Source organism: Salvelinus alpinus, chromosome 21 (assembly GCF_045679555.1).
Source record: "Salvelinus alpinus chromosome 21, SLU_Salpinus.1, whole genome shotgun sequence".
In the NCBI taxonomy this organism is placed as follows: domain Eukaryota; kingdom Metazoa; phylum Chordata; class Actinopteri; order Salmoniformes; family Salmonidae; genus Salvelinus; species Salvelinus alpinus.
Window position 1 is genome coordinate 36238944 of NC_092106.1, and position 20322 is coordinate 36259265.

General features: G+C 45.2%; 1 protein-coding gene across 2 annotated transcripts; it reads left to right on the forward strand.

Moving 5' to 3' along the window:
• Window positions 1-1453: 1453 nt before the first annotated feature.
• LOC139548289 (RAC-beta serine/threonine-protein kinase-like) lies at window positions 1454-20322 on the forward strand. Of its 2 annotated transcripts, none has more exons than XM_071357875.1 (12): window positions 1454-1581; window positions 12946-13117; window positions 13434-13565; window positions 13856-13967; window positions 14271-14421; window positions 17177-17308; window positions 17627-17692; window positions 17808-17999; window positions 18610-18738; window positions 19065-19279; window positions 19375-19565; window positions 19685-20322. In XM_071357875.1, the coding sequence occupies exons 2-12, from the start codon at window positions 13072-13074 to the stop codon at window positions 19762-19764; spliced, it is 1446 nt and encodes a 481-aa protein (XP_071213976.1). In that variant the 5' UTR covers window positions 1454-1581; window positions 12946-13071; the 3' UTR covers window positions 19765-20322. The 2 variants fall into 2 exon arrangements, with proteins under 2 accessions (XP_071213976.1, XP_071213977.1); XM_071357876.1 differs by having other exon boundaries at window positions 1571-1986.

Genomic DNA, 20322 nt, shown 5'->3' on the forward strand with positions numbered 1-20322 from the left:
TACAAATAAAGATAATGAGGTGTACACAAAGCAAGACAGTCCCTCTGCCTTGGACAGAAGCACTCTCCCAAGTATAGAAAGATCCCTTTGTAGCCAATTATTAAATATATTCTTGGTTTTCTTAATTTTAGGAGAGAAATTCATGTGTCTGACTAAGTGTTTTTTTCGTAGATGTATTCCTAAATATTTAACACAGTCCTTTACAGGAATATTTTCTATTTCTTTACATCAGAGTCATATAATCATAAGATTTCACATTTAGAAATGTTTGAATTCAGATGTGATAGAGAATGCAGTGATAGCATTAAGGGTATGGACGACCTGGTCTTTGTCTCTTAAAAAAGAGTAGTATCATCAGCCAGTTGGGGAATTTAGATTTCTATGTAAAAATGGATAAGCCATGCAGATTTGTATTATTCAGAATATCTAGAGATAGAAGTTCCACTACCAAAATGAATAAAAAGGCTGAAATTGGGCATCCCTGTTGTACACTTCTGTTGATACTGAATATTTTGGAAGTAGTAAGGTTTAATATCACAGAACTATTTATCTATGTAAAAAAAAATGTGAATGACTTTGAAAACATTTTCACCGAAACCAAAAAGTTTAAGAGACTGAAAGAGAAATGAATGTTCAATTGTGTCAAAGGTTTTACAGAAGTCCAAAACTAAAATGACAGCATCTGAGTCAATTGCATCTGAACACTAAACGAATGGTGGAGCTTTGTCATAAACCAGAGCAATCAATTTGTAATCAATATTTAATAAAGTAATTGGTTTCCAATTGTCAATGAAAGAAGGGTATTTATCAGGCTTCGGAATCAGTGAAATAAGGCCCTTTTTCATAGTGGAGACCATTTTACAATTTTCAATGAAACCTTGAAACATATTAAAAATAGGGTATTCTAGTATCTCTCAAAACTGCCTATAGAATTCATCTGACAGGCCATCAAGGCCAAGTTATTTCCCTTTTTTCATTGAATTCAGAGCCTCATCTAATTTCTTCGATTGACACAGGTGAATCGCAAACAGTGGAACTAATCTTCAATTACAGGAACATAATTCTGAATGTGGAAAATGTAGCTTTCACAGCCATCTTCCTGAAATTGTGAGTTGTAAAGGTTTTCATAAAAGGACTTGACAAATGTTGATAATATCAGATATTATAATGGGATCTTTTCATTATTTTACCTTTATTTGACTAGGCAAGTCAGTTATGAACAAATTCTTATTTTCAATGACGGCCTAGTGTTCCTTCCTTGTTCGTCAGATTTTTACCTTGTCAGCTCAGGGATTCGATCTTGCAACTTCTCGGTTATTAGTCCAACGCTCTAACCACTAGACTACCTGCCGCCCCATATACATCATTAATTTTGAGTGCCATTACAGATTTTATTTTGTAGTTTCTCTTTTCAAGTGCAAACAAATAGTTTGTGTTTCTTTCCGAGTTCCCAGTTGTTTCACGTAGGGTGGCCTCTCAAAACGTCATATCCTGTTTGTGCGCGTGTGGAGGGTTGCTGTTCTGGTTTGGACGGGGCCTGCTGATTATAATTGAAGCACCAGCAATAACAGGGGACTGAAGGTAAAAGCAAAGATTGTTATAACGTAAAAGGGAGAACAATAATGCCGGAAAAAAATACATATAGACTGTAATTCCAAATCATAACGATTTGTAATTCTTTAAAAGTTGACTGGTAACAACTAACGTACAATTCGCGAGTTCACCCGACCACCGTTTTACTATCTTGCTAGCTAACGTTATGCTAAGTTAGCTAACTAACCTGCAATAACACGCCGCCGTTGTGGGTAGAAAAACAAGCTCAGCTGGCATTCGTTGGTTATTTTTTGGAGGATGTGTGATCACTGACGGATCAATACACCACCTTGGAGAATCTGCAGAGGATTTGCTACTTCGTGAGAGCGTTATCCAGTTTGCTATTATTTCGGGGAGAGGGTCTCTTTGGCTAAATTATCTAAAGAATTCAAGGTAAGGAGCTCATCGTCAGTCGACGCAGAACTCGAATGAATGATAACTAGATGTTACGAACTAACTAGCGAATGTCAGCCAGCTAGCTGCTAACAACCGAAAACTATAGGCAGTAAACCGTTAATTAACTATTCAATTCAAATGGCTTTATTTGCATGGGAAACATGTTTACATTGCCAAAGGAAGTGAAATAGATAAGAAATAGGTCAAATAATCCATACAAAATGTACAGTAAACATTACATTCACAAAAGTTTCAACGGAATAAAGACATGTTAAATGTCATGTGGATATGTACAGTGTCATAATGATGTGCAAAAGGGAAAATAAATAAACATAAATATGGGTTGTATTTACAATGGTGTTTGTTCTTCACTGGTTGACCGTTTCTTGTGCCAACAGGTCACAAATCTTTCTGCGGTGATGGCACAATGTGGCATTTCACCCGATATATATGGGAGCAAAATTGAATATGTTTTCGATTTCTTTGTGGGTCTTTGTAATCTGAGGGAAATGTGTGTCTCTAATATGGTCATACATTTGGCAGGAGGTTAGAAAATCCAGCTCAGTTTCTGCCTCATTTTGTGGGCAGTGTGCACAGCCTGTTTTCTCTTGAGAGCCAGGTCTGCCTAGGGTGGCCTCTCAATAGCAAGGCTATGCTCACCGAGTCTGTACATAGTCAAAGCTTTGATTACTTTTGGGTCAGTCACGTGGTCAGTTATTCTGCCTCTGTGTACTCTGTTTAGGGCATAATAGCATTCTAGTTTGCTCTGTTTTTTTGTTAATTCTTTCCAATGTGTCAAGTAATTATCTTTTGTTTTCTCATGATTTGGTTGGGTCTAAATGTGTTGCTGTCCTGAGGCTCTGTGAGATCTGTTTTTGATCAGAGCCCCAGGACCAGCTTGCTTAGGGGACTCTTATCTAGGTTAATCTCTCTCTAGGTGTTGACTTTGTTATGGAAGGTTAGGGAATCTTTTCTTCAGGTGGTTGTAGAATTTAACGTCACTTTTCTGGATTTTGATAATTAACGGTTATCAGCATAATTCTGCTCTACATGCTTTATTTTGTGTTTTACGTTGTATAAGGAAGATGGAATTTTGTGAATTCTTGGTTGGTGAGCGGACCCCAGACGTCACAACCATAAAGGGCTACGGGTTCTATAACTGATTTCAAGTATTTTTTTGCCAGATCCTAAAGGCCCTCCTTGTCTTGTCTCTCAGTCCATGTTGGACCACCAACAGAGCTGCTGAAAATGACTAATCAAGCCATGTCTTTGTTGGTAAATAGCAGTTTGTTTGTTTGGTTGAGAACGTTAATGTGAACAAATTGGTCAGGTAGTTGGCTAACTTTCACAGGTTACCGGCATCTTTGGCTTTATCAAATATGTGGCTTTATCTAAGCATGTTTAGTAAGTAACTAGCTATCTACTAAGGTTAACGTTTTGTCTTGCTAACGTTGCTTAGTTAATGTTAGCTAGCTACACTAGTTAGCTCTTCATTTCAGTAGGCCATACAGGATGGCTAATTGTAACTTCCTTTTGTAAACATCAGTCATTGGTAGCTAGGTAGAGATAGCCAGATGGCTAGCTAACCGGCCATTGTTCACAGCAGGTCCTGCAGAGGCAAATTTAGTTCAGAGTGTGTTAACTAACCATTATCCATTGTTGTTCATTCACCCATACCTCCATGCATTGGTGTCATTTTATCTGTCAACAACATTTTTACAAGGGGCAGGTGTAGATGGCGACCTAGCCGATTAAACTAAACTCCACGATTTATGATGAGTTGAGTCGGCTAATATCGATTCATGGTCACCGTTCGACGTAACGTTACTCTGAAAAGGCCCGGTCTTTTAAGGCTTGCCCGCTTCAGTTGAAGTAGCCTCATATGTTTCATGCAGTAATGTTATTTAGCTAAGTCATATCACCCACATGCTAGTTTTTCTTTTGAAAGTAGCAACCTACCCACCTAGTTGATGCTGTTATTGGTGCTGTTTGAATTTGTATCAATTCAAGTGTCTTATTGGTACCCAGTTCTCATCAAAATCATAAATAGCCCACAGATTTACACTTGATTATTTTAATAATAGATTTGGAATTGACTAAGTGCAAGGGATCCATTGGATTTTATCTCTGCAAACAGTACAGTTCAAACAGACACCAGTCACTTCTGTGTAATGTCAGGCCCCTCCCACTGTTTATCATTTTATTGTGTTAACAAATAATCATTAAACATTTGACTACTCCTCTCCCAATAGAATATGGTTAGATCTATGTAGCCTATCCTGTAGCAGAACATGTTGTCCATTGTGTTTCTAGGAATTGATAATGCTGGTTCCCCTGTGGGGAGGCAGGTAGCCTAACGGTTAAAGAAAAATTTCACCCAAAAATGGTCTTTCGGTATTTGTTTCATTAGTCTCTATTTTGAAAGTTAAATGTCTTAAACTTGATTGCTGACATGCAAAACATTTTGGGGCTATATCAATAATGGACTAATAGTTTTTGGGTGGAGTTTTCCTTTTTAAGAACTTTGGGCCGGTAACCAAAGGTTCCCGAGCTGACTAGGTGGAAAATCTGTCGATGTGCCCTTGAGCAAGGCACTTAACCGTAATTGCTCCTCTAAGTAGCTCTGAATCAGCGTGTCAAATAAATGACTAAAATATATAATGTTATGCTATTTCTGCCATCTTGGAGATAGGAAGCAGAATGTTTTGGATCCCAACAGACGTCTGACCTATTAGTTGATGCAGGGAAAAGCTCATCCTCTAAAGCGGAACAACTTCACATGTGATTCTTTGAAACTCACATGTCAATCTATTGGCCAAGAGACCAGTTGCCATGATGAGCTGCAGTTTGGATTGTGCTTTGTAAGTCTAATCTGAGATTTGACACTGCAGTGTTCAGGCATGTTGCCCATCCCTTGGAACAAAACAAATCGCTAGTGACATACCAGCAGAGAGCTCATCTCTTTACCTGGCAACACCAGAGTACCAGTACTGTAGCCTACCTCCATCTGTCATTATGACTTGCATCATGCCATTCTCTTTTGAAATGTCAGTTGGAAGTCAGCGTAATGGGTAAACAAACCGAAAAGAGGCAACAGCTCAAGCTAGCTGCAAAAGGTTTCACCCAATAAGGTCATGTTACTACCATGATGGTAGCACTAATTATGTTTGTCTTGTTCCTCTAGAGCAGTGGTTCCCAAACTGAGGGGTCGGCAGGAACTCAACTTACTCTTTAAAGTTGTAATTGTAGAATGCACCTTGGGTATTGCATCGTCAGTTCTTCTGGTCATGTTTTCTAGCCCATATATATTGTTTTAGTCACTCAAATATCACATGAATACACATGGCAAAATACACTGCTCAAACAAATAAAGGGAACACTAAAATAACACATCCTAGATCTGAATGAATGAAATATTCTTATTAAATACTTTTTTCTTTACATAGTTGAATGTGCTGACAACAAAATCACACAAAAATGATCAATGGAAGTCAAATTTATCAACCCATGGAGGTCTGGATTTGGAGTCACACTCAAAATTAAAGTGGAAAACCACACTACAGGCTGATCCAACTTTGATGTAATGTCCTTAAAACAAGTCAAAATGAGGCTCAGTAGTGTGTGTGGCCTCCACGTGCCTGTATGACCTCCCTACAACGCCTGGGCATGCTCCTGATGAGGTGGCGGATGGTCTCCTGAGGGATCTCCTCCCAGACCTGGACTAAAGCATCCGCCAACTCCTGGACAGTCTGTGGTGCAACGTGGCGTTGGTGGATGGAGCGAGACATGATGTCCCAGATGTGCTCAATTGGATTCAGGTCTGGGGAACGGAAAGCTGCCAGTCCATAGCATCAATGCCTTCCTCTTGCAGGAACTGCTGACACACTCCAGCCACATGAGGTCTAGCATTGTCTTGCATTAGGAGGAACCCAGGGCCAACCGCACCAGCATATGGTCTCACAAGGGGTCTGAGGATCTCATCTCGGTACCTAATGGCAGTCAGGCTACCTCTGGCGAGCACATGGAGGGCTGTGCGGCCCCCCAAAGAAATGCCACCCCACACCATGACTGACCCACCGCCAAACCGGTCATGCTGGAGGATGTTGAAGGCAGCAGAACGTTCTCCACGGCGTCTCCAGACTCTGTCACGTCTGTCTCATGTGCTCAGTGTGAACCTGCTTTCATCTGTGAAGAGCACAGGGCGCCAGTGGCGAATTTGCCAATCTTGGTGTTCTCTGGCAAATGCCAAACGTCCTGCACGGTGTTGGGCTGTAAGCACAACCCCCACCTGTGGACGTCGGGCCCTCATACCACCCTCATGGAGTCTGTTTCTGACCGTTTGAGCAGACACATGCACATTTGTGGCCTGCTGGAGATCATTTTGCAGTGCTCCACCTGCTCCTCCTTGCACAAAGGCGGAGGTAGCGGTCCTGCTGCTGGGTTGTTGCCCTCCTACGGCCTCCTCCACGTCTCCTGATGTACTGGCCTGTCTCCTGGTAGCGCCTCCATGCTCTGGACACTAAGCTGACAGACACAGCAAACCTTCTTGCCACAGCTCGCATTGATGTGCCATCCTGGATGAGCTGCACTACCTGAGCCACTTGTGTGGGTTGTAGACTCCGTCTCATGCTACCACTAGAGTGAGAGCACCGCCAGCATTCAAAAGTCACCAAAACATCAGCCAGGAAGCATAGGAACTGAGAAGTGGTCTGTGGTCACCACCTGCAGAACCACTCCTTTATTGGGGGTGTCTTGCTAATTGCCTATAATTTCCACCTTTTGTCTATTCCATTTGCACAACAGCATGTGAAATTTATTGTCAATCAGTGTTGCTTCCTAAGTGGACAGTTTGATTTCACAGAAGTGTGATTGACTTGGAGTTACATTGTGTTGTTTAAGTGTTCCCTTTATTTTTTAGAGCAGTGTATATAGATTTGCAAGAAATTTGCTTTAAACCCACAGAATTTCTCCACCAACAAGAGGGATGTGAATAGTTTGTCATCAGCAGTGCTTCTGCGCATAGAAAAAGACTTGGAGCGTGCGCGGGGGGGGGGGCAGGATGTTCCCCAATGCTGGAATGGCAGCACGAGTGAAACATTTTGGGAATCTGCTCTAGAGGACTTCACGTGTGTATGAGTTGTGTAAATGAGAAGGAAGCAGCAGCAGGGGGTGGGGAGTTGAAAGGTAGTTGGCAGTTATTTGATTGTGTAGCCTAGTTGTGTAACAGCCGGTGGGCAGTGCATCACAAGGTGGGGATTATTTGGTAGTCCAGTACGGTGCCCATGGTAACTGGGAGTACGGCCAGCCTGTGCCAGGGCAAGCTGAGACAGGTGGCCGCTGGGCTCTAACTGAACAGAGCTGGCTGCAGAACAGACACAGACCCAACACTTTCTGGTGCTGAGGATTCACATACACACGGGCCAGAATCAGAAAGAGGAGTCAGTCAACACAGAGACTTGATGGTTTAATAAAAAACATGTCAGCCTTGCTGGTCCAATTTCTTTGCTCTCCTCATTTTACACCTGCATGCCTGTAAAGGCGTCCGCATGCTTCCCATCCAAAACATTTTGGAACAGTTAGAGCATATGTTATGACATTTTGAACAGATATATAATTGTTCATTGGATCAGTCTAAAACGTTGCACATACACTGATGCCATCTAGTGGCCATAATCTAAATTGCACCTGGACTGGAATAATACATTATGGCCTTTCTCTTGTATTTCAAAGATGGCACAAAAATTAAACTCATGTTTATTTTCTTTGTATTACCTTTTACCAGATGTAATATTAAATTATCCTACATTAATTTCACATTTCCACAAACTTCAAAGTGTTTCCTTTTAAAAGGTATCAAGAATATGCATATCCTTGCTTCAGGTCCTGAGCTACAGGCAGTTAGATTTGGTCATTTTAGGCAGAAATGGGAAAAAACGGTCCGATCCTTAAGAGGTTTTAACAAACAATAGAACTATGCACAAGGACTACTTTTAAAAATGGCCACTGAATATGTTACAAACACATTTACAGTGCATTCGGGAAGTATTGAAACCTTTTTCCACATTTTGTTACGTTACAGCCTTATTATAAAATCGATTACATACTTTTTTCCCCTCATCTACACACACTACCCCATAATGACAAAGCGAAAAGATTTTTTATTTTAGAAAATTTAGGAACACATTTAAAACAGATTCATTATGTACATAAGTATTCATACCCTAGCATCCCGAGTGGCGCAGCGTTCTAAAGCACAGCAACGCAGCACAGCAACTACAGATCCTGATTCGATCCCAGGCTGTGTCGCAGCCTGTCTCGACCGTGAGACCCATGTGGCGGCGTACAATTGGCCCTGCGTTGTCCGGGTTAAAGGAGGGTTTGGCCTATCGGTTTGTCCTTTTCTCATCTCGCTCTAGCAACTCCTGTGGCGGGCCGGGCGCAATGCACGCTGACATGGTCGCCAGGTGTACAGTGTTTCCTCTGACACATTGGTGTGCCTGGGTTCTGGGTTAAGCATGAGTTGTGTCAAGAAGCAGTGCGGCTTGGCGGGGTCATGTTTCAGAGGACGCACGGTTCTCGACCTTCAGCTCTCCCGAGTCCGTACGGGAGTTGCAGCGATGGGACAAGACTGTAACTACCAATTGGATATCATGAAAAAGGGGTGAAAAAATATATTAATTATTCAGACCCGTGGCTATGAGACTCGAATTTGAGCTCCGGTGCATCCTGTTTCCACCTGTGGTAAATGCAATCGATTCGACATGATTATGAAAGGTACACACCACAGTTGACAGTGCATGTCAGAGCAAAAACCAAGCCATGTGGTCGAGGGAATTTTCCGTAGAGCTCCAAGACAGGATTGTGTCGAGGCGCAGATCTGGGAAAGGGTACCAAGAAAGTTCTGCAGCATTAAAGGTCCCCAAGAACACAGTGGCCTCCATCGTTCTTAAATGGAAGAAGTTTGGAACCACCAAGACTCCTCCTAGAACTGAGCAATCGGGGGAGAAGGGCCTTGGCCAGGGAGTCGACCAAGAACCCGGAGCACCAAGTCTAGGTCCAAAAGGCAGCTTCTACCCCCAAAGCCATAAGGCTCCTAAACAGCTAATCAAAAGTTGGGAAAATTCCTTGTGTCATGCACATGTCCTAACCAACTTGCTAAAATTATAGTTTATTAACAAGAAATTTGTGGAGTGGTTGAAAAACAAGTTTTAATAAGTGTATGTAAACATCCGACTTCAACTGTAGATAAAAGTATTCAGAGCCTTTACTCAGTACTTTATTGAAGCACCTTAGGTAACGATTTACAGCCTTGAGTCTTCTTGGGTATGACACTACAAGCTTGGCACACCTGTATTGGGGAGTTCTTCCCATTTCTTCTTTGCAGATCCTCTCAAGCTCTGTCAGGTTGGATGGGGAGTGTCGCTGCACAGCTATTTTCAGGTCTCTCCAGAGATGTTCGATCGGGTTCAAGTCTGGGCTCCAGCTGGGCCACTCAAGGGCATTCAGAAACTTGTCCCGAAGCCACTCCTGTGTTGTCTTGGTTGTGTGCTTAGGGTCGTTGTCCTGTTGGAAGGTGAACCTTCGCTCCCAGTCTGAGGTCCTGAGCGCTCTGGAGCAGGTTTTCATCAAGGATCTCTCTGAACTTTGCTTCATTCAGCTTTCACTCGATCCTGACTAGCCTCCCAGTCCCTGCCGCTGGAAAACATATCCACAGCATGATGCTGCCACCACGCTTCACCGTAGGGGTGGTGCCAGGTTTCCTCCAGACGTGGTGCTTGGCATTCAGGCCAAAGAGTTCAATGTTGGTTTCATCAGACCAGAGAATCTTGTTTCTCATGGTCTAAGAGTCCTTAGGTGCCTTTTGGCACGCTCAAAGCGGGCTGTCATGTCATTTACTAAGGAGTGGCTTCCGTCTGGTCACTCTACCATAAAGGCCCGATTGGTGCTGCAGAGATGAATGTCCTTCTGGAAGTTTCCCCCATCTACACAGAGGAACTCTGGAGCTCTAGAGTGACCACCGGGATCAAATAAAATTGTATTTGTCACATGTGCCGAATACAACAGGTGTAGGTAGACCTTACAGTGAAATGCTTACTTACAAGCCCTTAACAAACAATGCTTTAAGAAGTTAACGTCTATATGTTGGATAACATTTACATGAGTAACATGACTATTGTTGTCTCTTGCTAGGCACGTGAGGTTGTCACGACTGCCAGGGTTTGAGCAATTGTACCGCAGTTTTAAAATGATCCTGAGCCAAGCAGCTGAATTATGAAAACAAGTGATTTTAACCATAAGATGGTATGAATTCTACAAAAAATTACTTTAAATATCCTTGCTGTCCTGTAGAGCAATGGTTTCCCAACCTTTTCAGTTAATGTAACACCAAATAAATTTTTCTCTGTTCAGAGTACCACTGAAGTACCCCCTTGTGTATATTTTACCAGTAGGCCTATGGTCTCATGAGTCTTCTCAAGTACCCCCAGAAGTGGAAAGCCGAATAAGTTGCAAACAATATATTCTGGGCACCATCAGACTACTTAAGATGTTTTGAGAGGAACAAAATGGTCATGCAGAAACAGGGGTGTAACTAAATATTGGTTATTTACAGAAATAGCTATATATGATGATAATATGTAGCCTAGGAAGCCAATTGGGTGCTAGATATGCACTAGGCTAGATATGCACATTGGCTGCCAAGGATAGATCATTTACTAATTCATAAACATTAATTATATACAGTGCACGACACAAGTCATTTTTCCAGCAATTGTTTACAGACAGACTATTTTTCTTATAATTCACTGTGTCACAATTCCAGCGGGTCAGAAGTTTACATACACTAAGTTGACTGCCTTTAAACCGCTTGGAAAATTACAGTAAATTATGTCATGGCTTTAGAAGCTTCTGATAGGCTAATTGATGACATTTGAGTCAATTGGAGATGTACCTGTGGATGTACTTCAAGGCCTACCTTCAAACTCAGTGCCTCTTTGCTTGACATCAAGGGAAAATCAAAAGAAATCAGCCAAGACCGTAGAAATTAAATTGTAGACCTCCACAAGTCTGGTTCATCCTTGGGAGCAATTTCCAAACGCCTGAAGGTACCACGTTCATCTGTACAAACAATAGTACGCAAGTATAAACACCATGGGACCACGCAGCCGTCATACCGCTCAGGAAGTCTCCTAGAGATGAACGTACTTTGGTGCGAAAAGTGCAAATCAATCCCAGAACAACAGCAAAGGACCTTGTGAAGATGCTGGAGGAAACCAGCTCAGCAAGGAAGAAGCCACTGCTCCAAAAACCCCATAAAAAAGCCAGACTACGGTTTGCAACTGCACATGGGGTCAAAGATTGTACTTTTTGGAGAAATGTCCTTTGGTCTGATGAAACAAAAATAGAACTGTTTGGCCATAATGACCATCGTTACGTTTGGAGGAAAAGGGGGAAGCTTGCAAGCCGAAGAACACTATCCCAACCGTGAAGCCCGGGGTGCCAGCATCATATTGTGGGGGTGCTTTGCTGCAGGAGGGACTGGTGCACTTCACAAAATAGATGGCATCATGAGGCAGGGAAATGATGTGGATATATTGAAGCAACATCTCAAGACATCAGTCAGGAAGTTAAAGCTTGGTCGCAAATGGACAATGACCCCAAGCAGACTTCCAAAGTTGTGGCAAAATGGCTTAAGGACAACAAAGTCACGGTATTGGAGTGGCCATCACAAAGCTCTGACCTCAATCCCATAGAAAATGTGTGGGCAGAACTGAAAAAGCGTGTGTGAGCAAGGAGGCCTACAAACCTGACTCAGTTACACCAGCTCTGTCAGGAGGAATGGGCCAAAATTCACCCAACTTATTGTGGGAAGCTTGTGGAAGGCTACCTGAAATGTTTGAAACAAGTTTAAATGTAAAGGCAATGCTACCAAATACTAATTGAGTGTATGTAAACTTCTGACCCACTGGGAATGTAATGAAATAAAAGCTGAAATAAATCCTTCTCTCTGCTATTATTCTGACATTTCACATTCTTAAAATAAAGTGGTGATCCTAACTGACATAAAACATGGCATTTTTACTAGGATTAATTGTCAGGGATTTTGTGAAACTGAGTTTAAATGTGTGCGTAAACTAAGGTGTACGTAAACTTCCAACTGTAAATGTGATTTGTCTAAACCCTGTTTTTGCTATTGTGTGTTTAAAATTGATTTAATTAGATTAAGACTAATGTACTATCCCTTACTCTACCATTGTACAGGTGATCATCACAAAGTAGCCTTCTGCCATTGTAATCCTACTTTTTTTTTTTTTTTTTTTTCATGTCGCCTAAGTCTGAGGTTATTCTTTATTATTACTTTTCGAGATGGAAAAACATGTTAACTATGTAGAAAAGATAATGGATCTATATACATATCTTTTTTATATAATCTTTAAGAACTAACAAAATAGAAGCTAGACAGGGAGAATAGAAAATTCCAAAAACAATGAATTTAGAAGTATTAATTTTATGTTTGAGCAAAAGAACACCGGGCAAAATCTATAGAATTGCAGGAAACTAGCTTTAAAACTGCAAAATATTCTCTCAGCTCAATGGAGAAATTTGTACAATAGCAGGAAATTGGCTTCTGCTGCGCCAAGATGGGGGGCCTCTATAATGTTCTCTAAAATGTAGCCTCCCCGACGACCAACCGCGCTCATTGCCACGCCCCCTGCCGTGCAACAGTGTTTTTCCTATCTGACAGTGCCTCTTATTTCCAGCTTACATTACACACACATCTTGGAAAGTGACATTTATGTAATCGTCATGCGGGCAATTATTTTCCATTGTCATAAGCCAACACAGTGACGTGTTTTCATGATCATTAGTACTCAGTTTCATTTTTAATAATAATCAATGAAAATGTATCCTCTTTCAATTGTGGCTAATATCTTTTGTGGTCTTTCGGTCCCCCAGGTATTGAGACGTTTTTGTCAGAGACACATCTGACGCCCTTCGCCAACAGTCACAGCTCCCCTTCCCCCGCTTTTCCCCCTGTGACCCCACCCTGACACCCAGCAACCCTCTGTCCTCTGCCCCAGCATGAACGACATCATTGTGGTCAGAGAGGGCTGGCTCCATAAGAGGGGTGAGCTGAGCTTCACTAGTTGCTGTTTCACTGTGTCTGTTACTCTGTTTCTAGGACACTGTGTCCACTTTACTCAGAATTAGTTAAACATAAACCCTAATATGTATGGCTCATGTGCCCCTCTAACTCCCGCTCTCCCTCCCCTCTCTAACTCCCGCTCTCCCTCCCCTCTCTAACTCCCGCTCTCCCTCCCCTCTCTAACTCCCGCTCTCCCTCCCCTCTCTAACTCCCGCTCTCCCTCCCCTCTCTAACTCCCGCTCTCCCTCCCCTCTCTAACTACCGCTCTCCCCTCCTCTCTAACTACCGCTCCCTGCAGGAGAGTACATTAAGACATGGAGGCCGCGGTACTTTATCCTGAAGAGTGATGGCTCCTTCATCGGCTACAAGGAGAAACCAGAGATGTCGTCCGACCACAGCCTCCCACCCCTCAACAACTTCTCTGTGGCAGGTTGGTCTCTGTCATTTTTGGGCCAACTTCTAGAGCCTGGTGGTACTTGGATGAGGATGAGAGTTGCTTGATGGTGTTCACACAGATTGGCTCAAAGTTTTTTAAATTTTGTTACATTTTTTATTATTCCTTGTGTTTCCTCTCCTGGAATCCTTTCCTCACATCATAAGGTGACGTTTTGAGGAGGTTTGTAGAGAAGACTGGAGGAGAGGAATCGAGGGAAGACTGTTGAGATTCACCCAGTGTCTACAGTAGCACACTCTAACCTCTCTATTACTCCCTGTCTGCAGAGTGCCAGCTGATGAAGACAGAACGGCCCAGGCCCAACACGTTTGTCATCCGCTGCCTACAGTGGACCACAGTCATAGAGCGCACCTTCCACGTGGAGAGTAACGAGGAAAGGTGAGAACGGAAAGGTCCAGTGGCAGGGACAACATGGAAGAGTTGAATGGGTGTTTGTTTCTCTGTAAACTGGGCAATGCCCTCCTTCTCCAAGTTGTATTATTTTTTACTAAACCAACTTTCAGGATTAGAGGTCTGCAATTGACCCCATTAGTGACCTCAATTGACCTCACTAGTTAATCACCCTCATCCCCACCGTATCTCCCCCCACACACACACACACACACACACACACTCAGTCAATGTACATTCATGTCTTTTGGGCTTGAAGTGATCTACATTTAACCTCCTTTCTCCTTCCAGGGAGGAATGGATGAGAGCGATCCAAGCGGTGGCCAACGGCCTGAAGACGCGAGAGGAAGAGGCGCCCATGGACATCACGTTTGGCTCCCCCAGCGACTGCAGCAGCATGGAGGAGATGGAGGTGGCCATGTCCAAGTCCCGTAACAAAGTGGTCAGTGTCCCCCTGACAACCTAGCAGACCTGTCACTGTCCTCCTGTCCCCCTGCCAACCTAGCAGACCTGTCACTGTCCCCCTGACAACCTAGCAGACGTGTCACTGTCCACCTGACAACCTAGCAGACCTGTCACTGTCCCCCTGACAACCTAGCAGACCTGTCACTGTCCCCCTGACAACCTAGCAGACCTGTCACTGTCCCCCTGACAACCTAGCAGACCTGTCACTGTCCCCCTGACAACCTAGCAGACCTGTCACTGTCCTCCTGTCCCCCTGCCAACCTAGCAGACCTGTCACTGTCCTCCTGTCCCCCTGACAACCTAGCAGACCTGTCACTGTCCCCCTGACAACCTAGCAGACCTGTCACTGTCCCCCTGACAACCTAGCAGACCTGTCACTGTCCCCCTGACAACCTAGCAGACCTGTCACTGTCCCCCTGCCAACCTAGCAGACCTGTCACTGTCCCCCTGCCAACCTAGCAGACCTGTCCCCCTGCCAACCTAGCAGACCTGTCACTGTCCTCCTGTCCCCCTGCCAACCTAGCAGACCTGTCACTGTCCTCCTGTCCCCCTGACAACCTAGCAGACCTGTCACTGTCCCCCTGACAACCTAGCAGACCTGTCACTGTCCTCCTGTCCCCCTGCCAACCTAGCAGACCTGTCACTGTCCCCCTGACAACCTAGCAGACCTGTCACTGTCCTCCTGTCCCCCTGCCAACCTAGCAGACCTGTCACTGTCCTCCTGTCCCCCTGACAACCTAGCAGACCTGTCACTGTCCCCCTGACAACCTAGCAGACCTGTCACTGTCCTCCTGTCCCCCTGCCAACCTAGCAGACCTGTCACTGTCCTCCTGTCCCCCTGCCAACCTAGCAGACCTGTCACTGTCCCCCTGACAACCTAGCAGACCTGTCACTGTCCCCCTGACAACCTAGCAGACCTGTCACTGTCCTCCTGTCCCCCTGACAACCTAGCAGACCTGTCACTGTCCTCCTGTCCCCCTGACAACCTAGCAGACCTGTCACTGTCCTCCTGTCCCCCTAGCAACCTAGCAGACCTGTCACTGTCCTCCTGTCCCCCTAGCAACCTAGCAGACCTGTCACTGTCCTCCTGACAACCTAGCAGACCTGTCACTGTCCTCCTGTCCCCCTGACAACCTAGCAGACCTGTCACTGTCCCCCTGACAACCTAGCAGACCTGTCACTGTCCCCCTGACAACCTAGCAGACCTGTCACTGTCCCCCTGACAACCTAGCAGACCTGTCACTGTCCCCCTGACAACCTAGCAGACCTGTCACTGTCCCCCTGCCAACCTAGCAGACCTGTCACTGTCCCCCTGCCAACCTAGCAGACCTGTCACTGTCCCCCTGACAACCTAGCAGACCTGTCACTGTCCTCCTGTCCCCCTGACAACCTAGCAGACCTGTCACTGTCCCCCTGACAACCTAGCAGACTTGTCACTGTCCTCCTGTCCCCCTACCAACCTAGCAGACTTGTCACTGTCCTCCTGTCCCCCTGACAACCTAGCAGACCTGTCACTGTCCCCCTAGCAACCTAGCAGACCTATCCCTGTCCTCCTGTCCCCCTAGCAGACCTGTCCTCCTGTCCACCTAGCAGACCTGTCACTGTCCCCCTAGCAACCTAGCAGACCTATCCCTGTCCTCCTGTCCCCCTAGCAGACCTGTCCTCCTGTCCACCTAGCAGACCTGTCACTGTCCCCCTAGCAACCTAGCAGACCTATCCCTGTCCTCCTGTCCCCCTAGCAGACCTGTCCTCCTGTCCACCTAGCAGACCTGTCACTCCCCCTAGCAGACCTATCCCTGTCCTCCAGTCCCCCTAGCAGACCTGTCCTCCTGTCCACCTAGCAGACCTGTCCACCTAGCAGACCTGTCCTCCTGTCCACCTAGCAGACCTGTCCACCTAGCAGACCTGTCCTCCTGTCCACCTAGCAGACCTGTCCTCCTGTCCCCCTAGCAGACCTGTCCTCCTGTCCACCTAGCAGACCTGTCACTGTCCCCCTACCAACCTAGCAGACCTATCCCTGTCCTTCTGTCCCCCTAGCAACCTAGCAGACCTATCCCTGTCCTCCAGTCCACCTAGCAGACCTGTCCACCTAGCAGACCTGTCCTCCTGTCCACCTAGCAGACCTGTCCTCCTGTCCACCTAGCAGACCTGTCCTGTCCACCTAGCAGACCTGTCCTCCTGTCCACCTAGCAGACCTGTCCTCCTGTCCACCTAGCAGACCTGTCCTCCTGTCCACCTAGCAGACCTGTCACTGTCCCCCTACCAACCTAGCAGACCTGTCCTCCTGTCCACCTAGCAGACCTGTCCTCCTGTCCACCTAGCAGACCTTTCACTGTCCCCCTACCAACCTAGCAGACCTGTCACTGTCCCCCTACCAACCTAGCAGACCTGTCAGTGCTCTTTGTTTGTCCAACAGCCCTTCTCTAGATGTGGCTGCTTTTGTCCATTGGAAACTCTGTATCCTAGTTCTGAATATCTCCTCCTTAGTAAAAGTACCTCATCACAGCTGGTTTACCATCTCCCTATGTGACCTGGGCCATAGTGTGTGTTGGTGCGTTTTCTGCTCCATTCTCTGCCCGTTCTTCATCTAAAACCGTTGTGCAGGTCTATGTAAACTCTTTATTACTTTTACTCTGGAATTGTCATGGTCAAATAAATCCTGTCATCCAAACTGTCTTGAAGAAGCCTGAGATCTGAACCCTCATGGTGTTTGTGTCCCCCCCCCCCCACAGACCATGAGTGACTTTGACTACCTGAAGCTGCTGGGGAAGGGAACGTTTGGTAAGGTGATCCTGGTGAAGGAGAAGGCCACAGGAATGTACTACGCTATGAAGATCCTGAGGAAAGAAGTCATCATCGCTAAGGTAACCATTTGGCATCAAAGGAAATGACAGTCGCTCAGACAGAGGCGTCCAAATGGTTCCTTATATATGGCGCTACTTTTGACCGGTACCCATAGGGCGCTGGTCAAAAGTAGTAGTGCACTATATAGGGAAAAGTGTTCCATTCTGTACGAGACCAGATTTCTGCACCATACCCCTGGAAGTATGCTGCTTTTGATGACTGTTACTTCTTGGTTCTATTGTGGGTTCTTGAGTGGCTCAGAAGTCCAAGTCCAGCTGTACACTGCTGGGTGAATGTCTGTCCCTCATGGTGTGTTTTTGTGTGACGTGTTCCATAAGGATGAGGTAGCACACACGGTAACAGAAAGCAGAGTCCTTCAGAATACAAGGCATCCCTTCTTAACGGTGAGTTCCTATCTGACGTCATCTGACCTTACTGAACACCGATTACAACATTTCACCAAGCAGCCACCTGATTCAAATGTGGTCACTAATTCTGACTCTACCCCCTCCCACACAGACACTGAAATACGCGTTCCAAACACATGACCGGCTATGCTTTGTGATGGAATATGCAAACGGAGGAGAGCTGTTCTTTCACTTGTCGCGGGACCGCGTGTTCACAGAAGACCGGGCACGGTTCTACGGTGCGGAGATTGTGTCTGCGCTGGAGTACCTCCACTCACAGGACGTTGTCTACAGAGACCTTAAGGTAATGGCCGCTTCCCTGTCTGTCTACCAAATGGGACTGGAAGTCTGGCGGATGTTTCCCTGACTCACCCATACATTTACACGCACCTCCTCACATTGAAAGTATATTCTCAAGACTAATATTTCGCACAATAGGAAATATGGTCTGTTTTCCTGGACCCAGATGAAGCCCAGTCTTGGACTAAAAGTGCCTCTGAATTAGTCTAGGACTAGGCTCAATCCTACCACAGACGGCTTAATCTGTGTCAAGGAAAACAGCCCATATTTCCTATTGTTTGAAATGTTTCCGTACTGTTTAACCCATTTCGTATGTAAATACTGTATTCTAGTCAAGTCCATTCTATTCAGCTATAGCTGTGTGTGTGTGTTACTATTCTATCCTACGTATTCTTCAGATATACTACATATACTGTCCATAACGTCTATACATCCCATCATATATAAATATGTGTATGCGACAATACATTTTGATTTGAGCACCAGCCTCTTGGTGAAAAGCCTGTAAGTCTGTAGTACATTCTACAGTTAGCTGTCATGTCAGCGGTGGTGTTTTCTGCTGCTGATTCTCCTGTGGTCACTCTTTGTTCATTCTCTCTGTCTTTCTCTTCCAGCTGGAGAACTTAATGCTGGATAAAGATGGACACATAAAGATCACAGATTTTGGACTGTGTAAAGAGGGAATCACAGACGGGGCTACCATGAAGACCTTTTGTGGGACTCCAGAATACCTTGCACCTGAGGTAACTACAGTATAATGAACAAAATCATACATTCTAGTTATGCTTTGAACAGTACATGGCAGTGTGTCCAGTTAACAATTCCAGATGCATTCCTTGCTGGTTTCTCATCTTGGATTGGTTTCCAGTCAATAATTATCTATCCAGCAAAGAATGCTTAATAACTCTACCATTGGAAAGTAAATGATTATCAACCGGAATAGACAGCCGGTCTGCAAATAGTTCATTGTTCATATTGCAACAGATGTAGAAAGAGACACCGTGCCAGGGCTTCCATAGAATTGGATTTACTATTTCTCTTTGTCAGTTGTATCTCTCTCCCCCTCCAGGTATTAGAGGACAATGACTACGGCCGAGCGGTGGACTGGTGGGGTCTGGGTGTGGTCATGTATGAGATGATGTGCGGTCGACTGCCCTTCTACAACCAGGACCACGAGCGGTTGTTTGAGCTCATTCTCATGGAGGAGATCCGCTTCCCCAAGAACCTGGCCCCCGAAGCCAAGGCCCTGCTTGCTGGCCTGCTCAAAAAGGACCCCAAGCAGAGGTGTGTGTTTCTGTCTTTCATATTTATTTATTTATTTATATATATGTGAGTGAAGAAAATAGTGACGATGCTGATGATGACTGATCATTGTGTAGGCTTGGAGGTGGACAAGAAGATGCCAAAGACGTGATGACTCATATGTTCTTCACCACCATCAACTGGCAGGATGTGGTAGAGAGGAAGCTCTTGCCTCCCTTCAAGCCCCAGGTGACGTCGGAGACGGACACGCGCTACTTTGACGATGAGTTCACGGCACAGACCATCACCGTAACGCCCCCGGACAAGTGTGAGTTGAGTGTGTCTGTCTCTTTGTTTGTCTCACTGTTAAAAAAAAAAATTTAATCGTGAAAAAAAAAAAAAAAGTCCTTGTTTGTGTATTAAATCTCCTGGTTCTGTCTACTCCAGACCACAGCTTAGACGCAGAAGACCAGGACCAGCGCACACACTTCCCTCAGTTCTCTTACTCCGCCAGCATACGGGACTGACCTCTCGCACACACGCGTGCACACACACTCACATGAGCAGGCAAGCTAACACATGTTCACACACACTAGCACTGCTGGGGAAATGGGCGCGCGCGTGCACACAAACTGACACACTCTCAAACGAACACTCGCACAAGACACACACACCAGGAAGTGGTGAAAACATGGATCCTAGAGCATGACGTGATGACTGTCCTCAGCAGGCCTGTGTGGATAGACTGGCGGCCCTGTCTCTCATTCTGACGGGACCAGGTGGAACAGGACAGGGCTGCCCTTGGTCATGCCTGCAGGACCCCACCTGTCTGCCCTCCACACTACTACTACACTGGGTACATCAAAACATCGACAACACTTCACCATCCCTGGGTTATGCCAGCAAATACCACCTCACCACCAGCCAAACGCATGCTGCACCTATCCAACACACACACTCTGACAAGCAACACATCAATCCTCCCATACACTGCAGATGTTTTTTTCATTTTTTTTTACTACTGGATAATAAATTGTAAAAAATAATAATCCAAACAAATGTAGAAACACATTAAAGAAAAAGAA

Bases quoted from the DNA above. Each gene is read 5' to 3' on its own strand.
- LOC139548289 (XM_071357875.1), top strand. From the start codon at position 13,072: ATGAACGACATCATTGTGGTCAGAGAGGGCTGGCTCCATAAGAGGG. The intron at 13,118-13,433 runs GTGAGCTGAGCT...CGCTCCCTGCAG, and splicing joins GGGCTGGCTCCATAAGAGGG to GAGAGTACATTAAGACATGG. The intron at 13,566-13,855 runs GTTGGTCTCTGT...CCCTGTCTGCAG, and splicing joins CAACAACTTCTCTGTGGCAG to AGTGCCAGCTGATGAAGACA.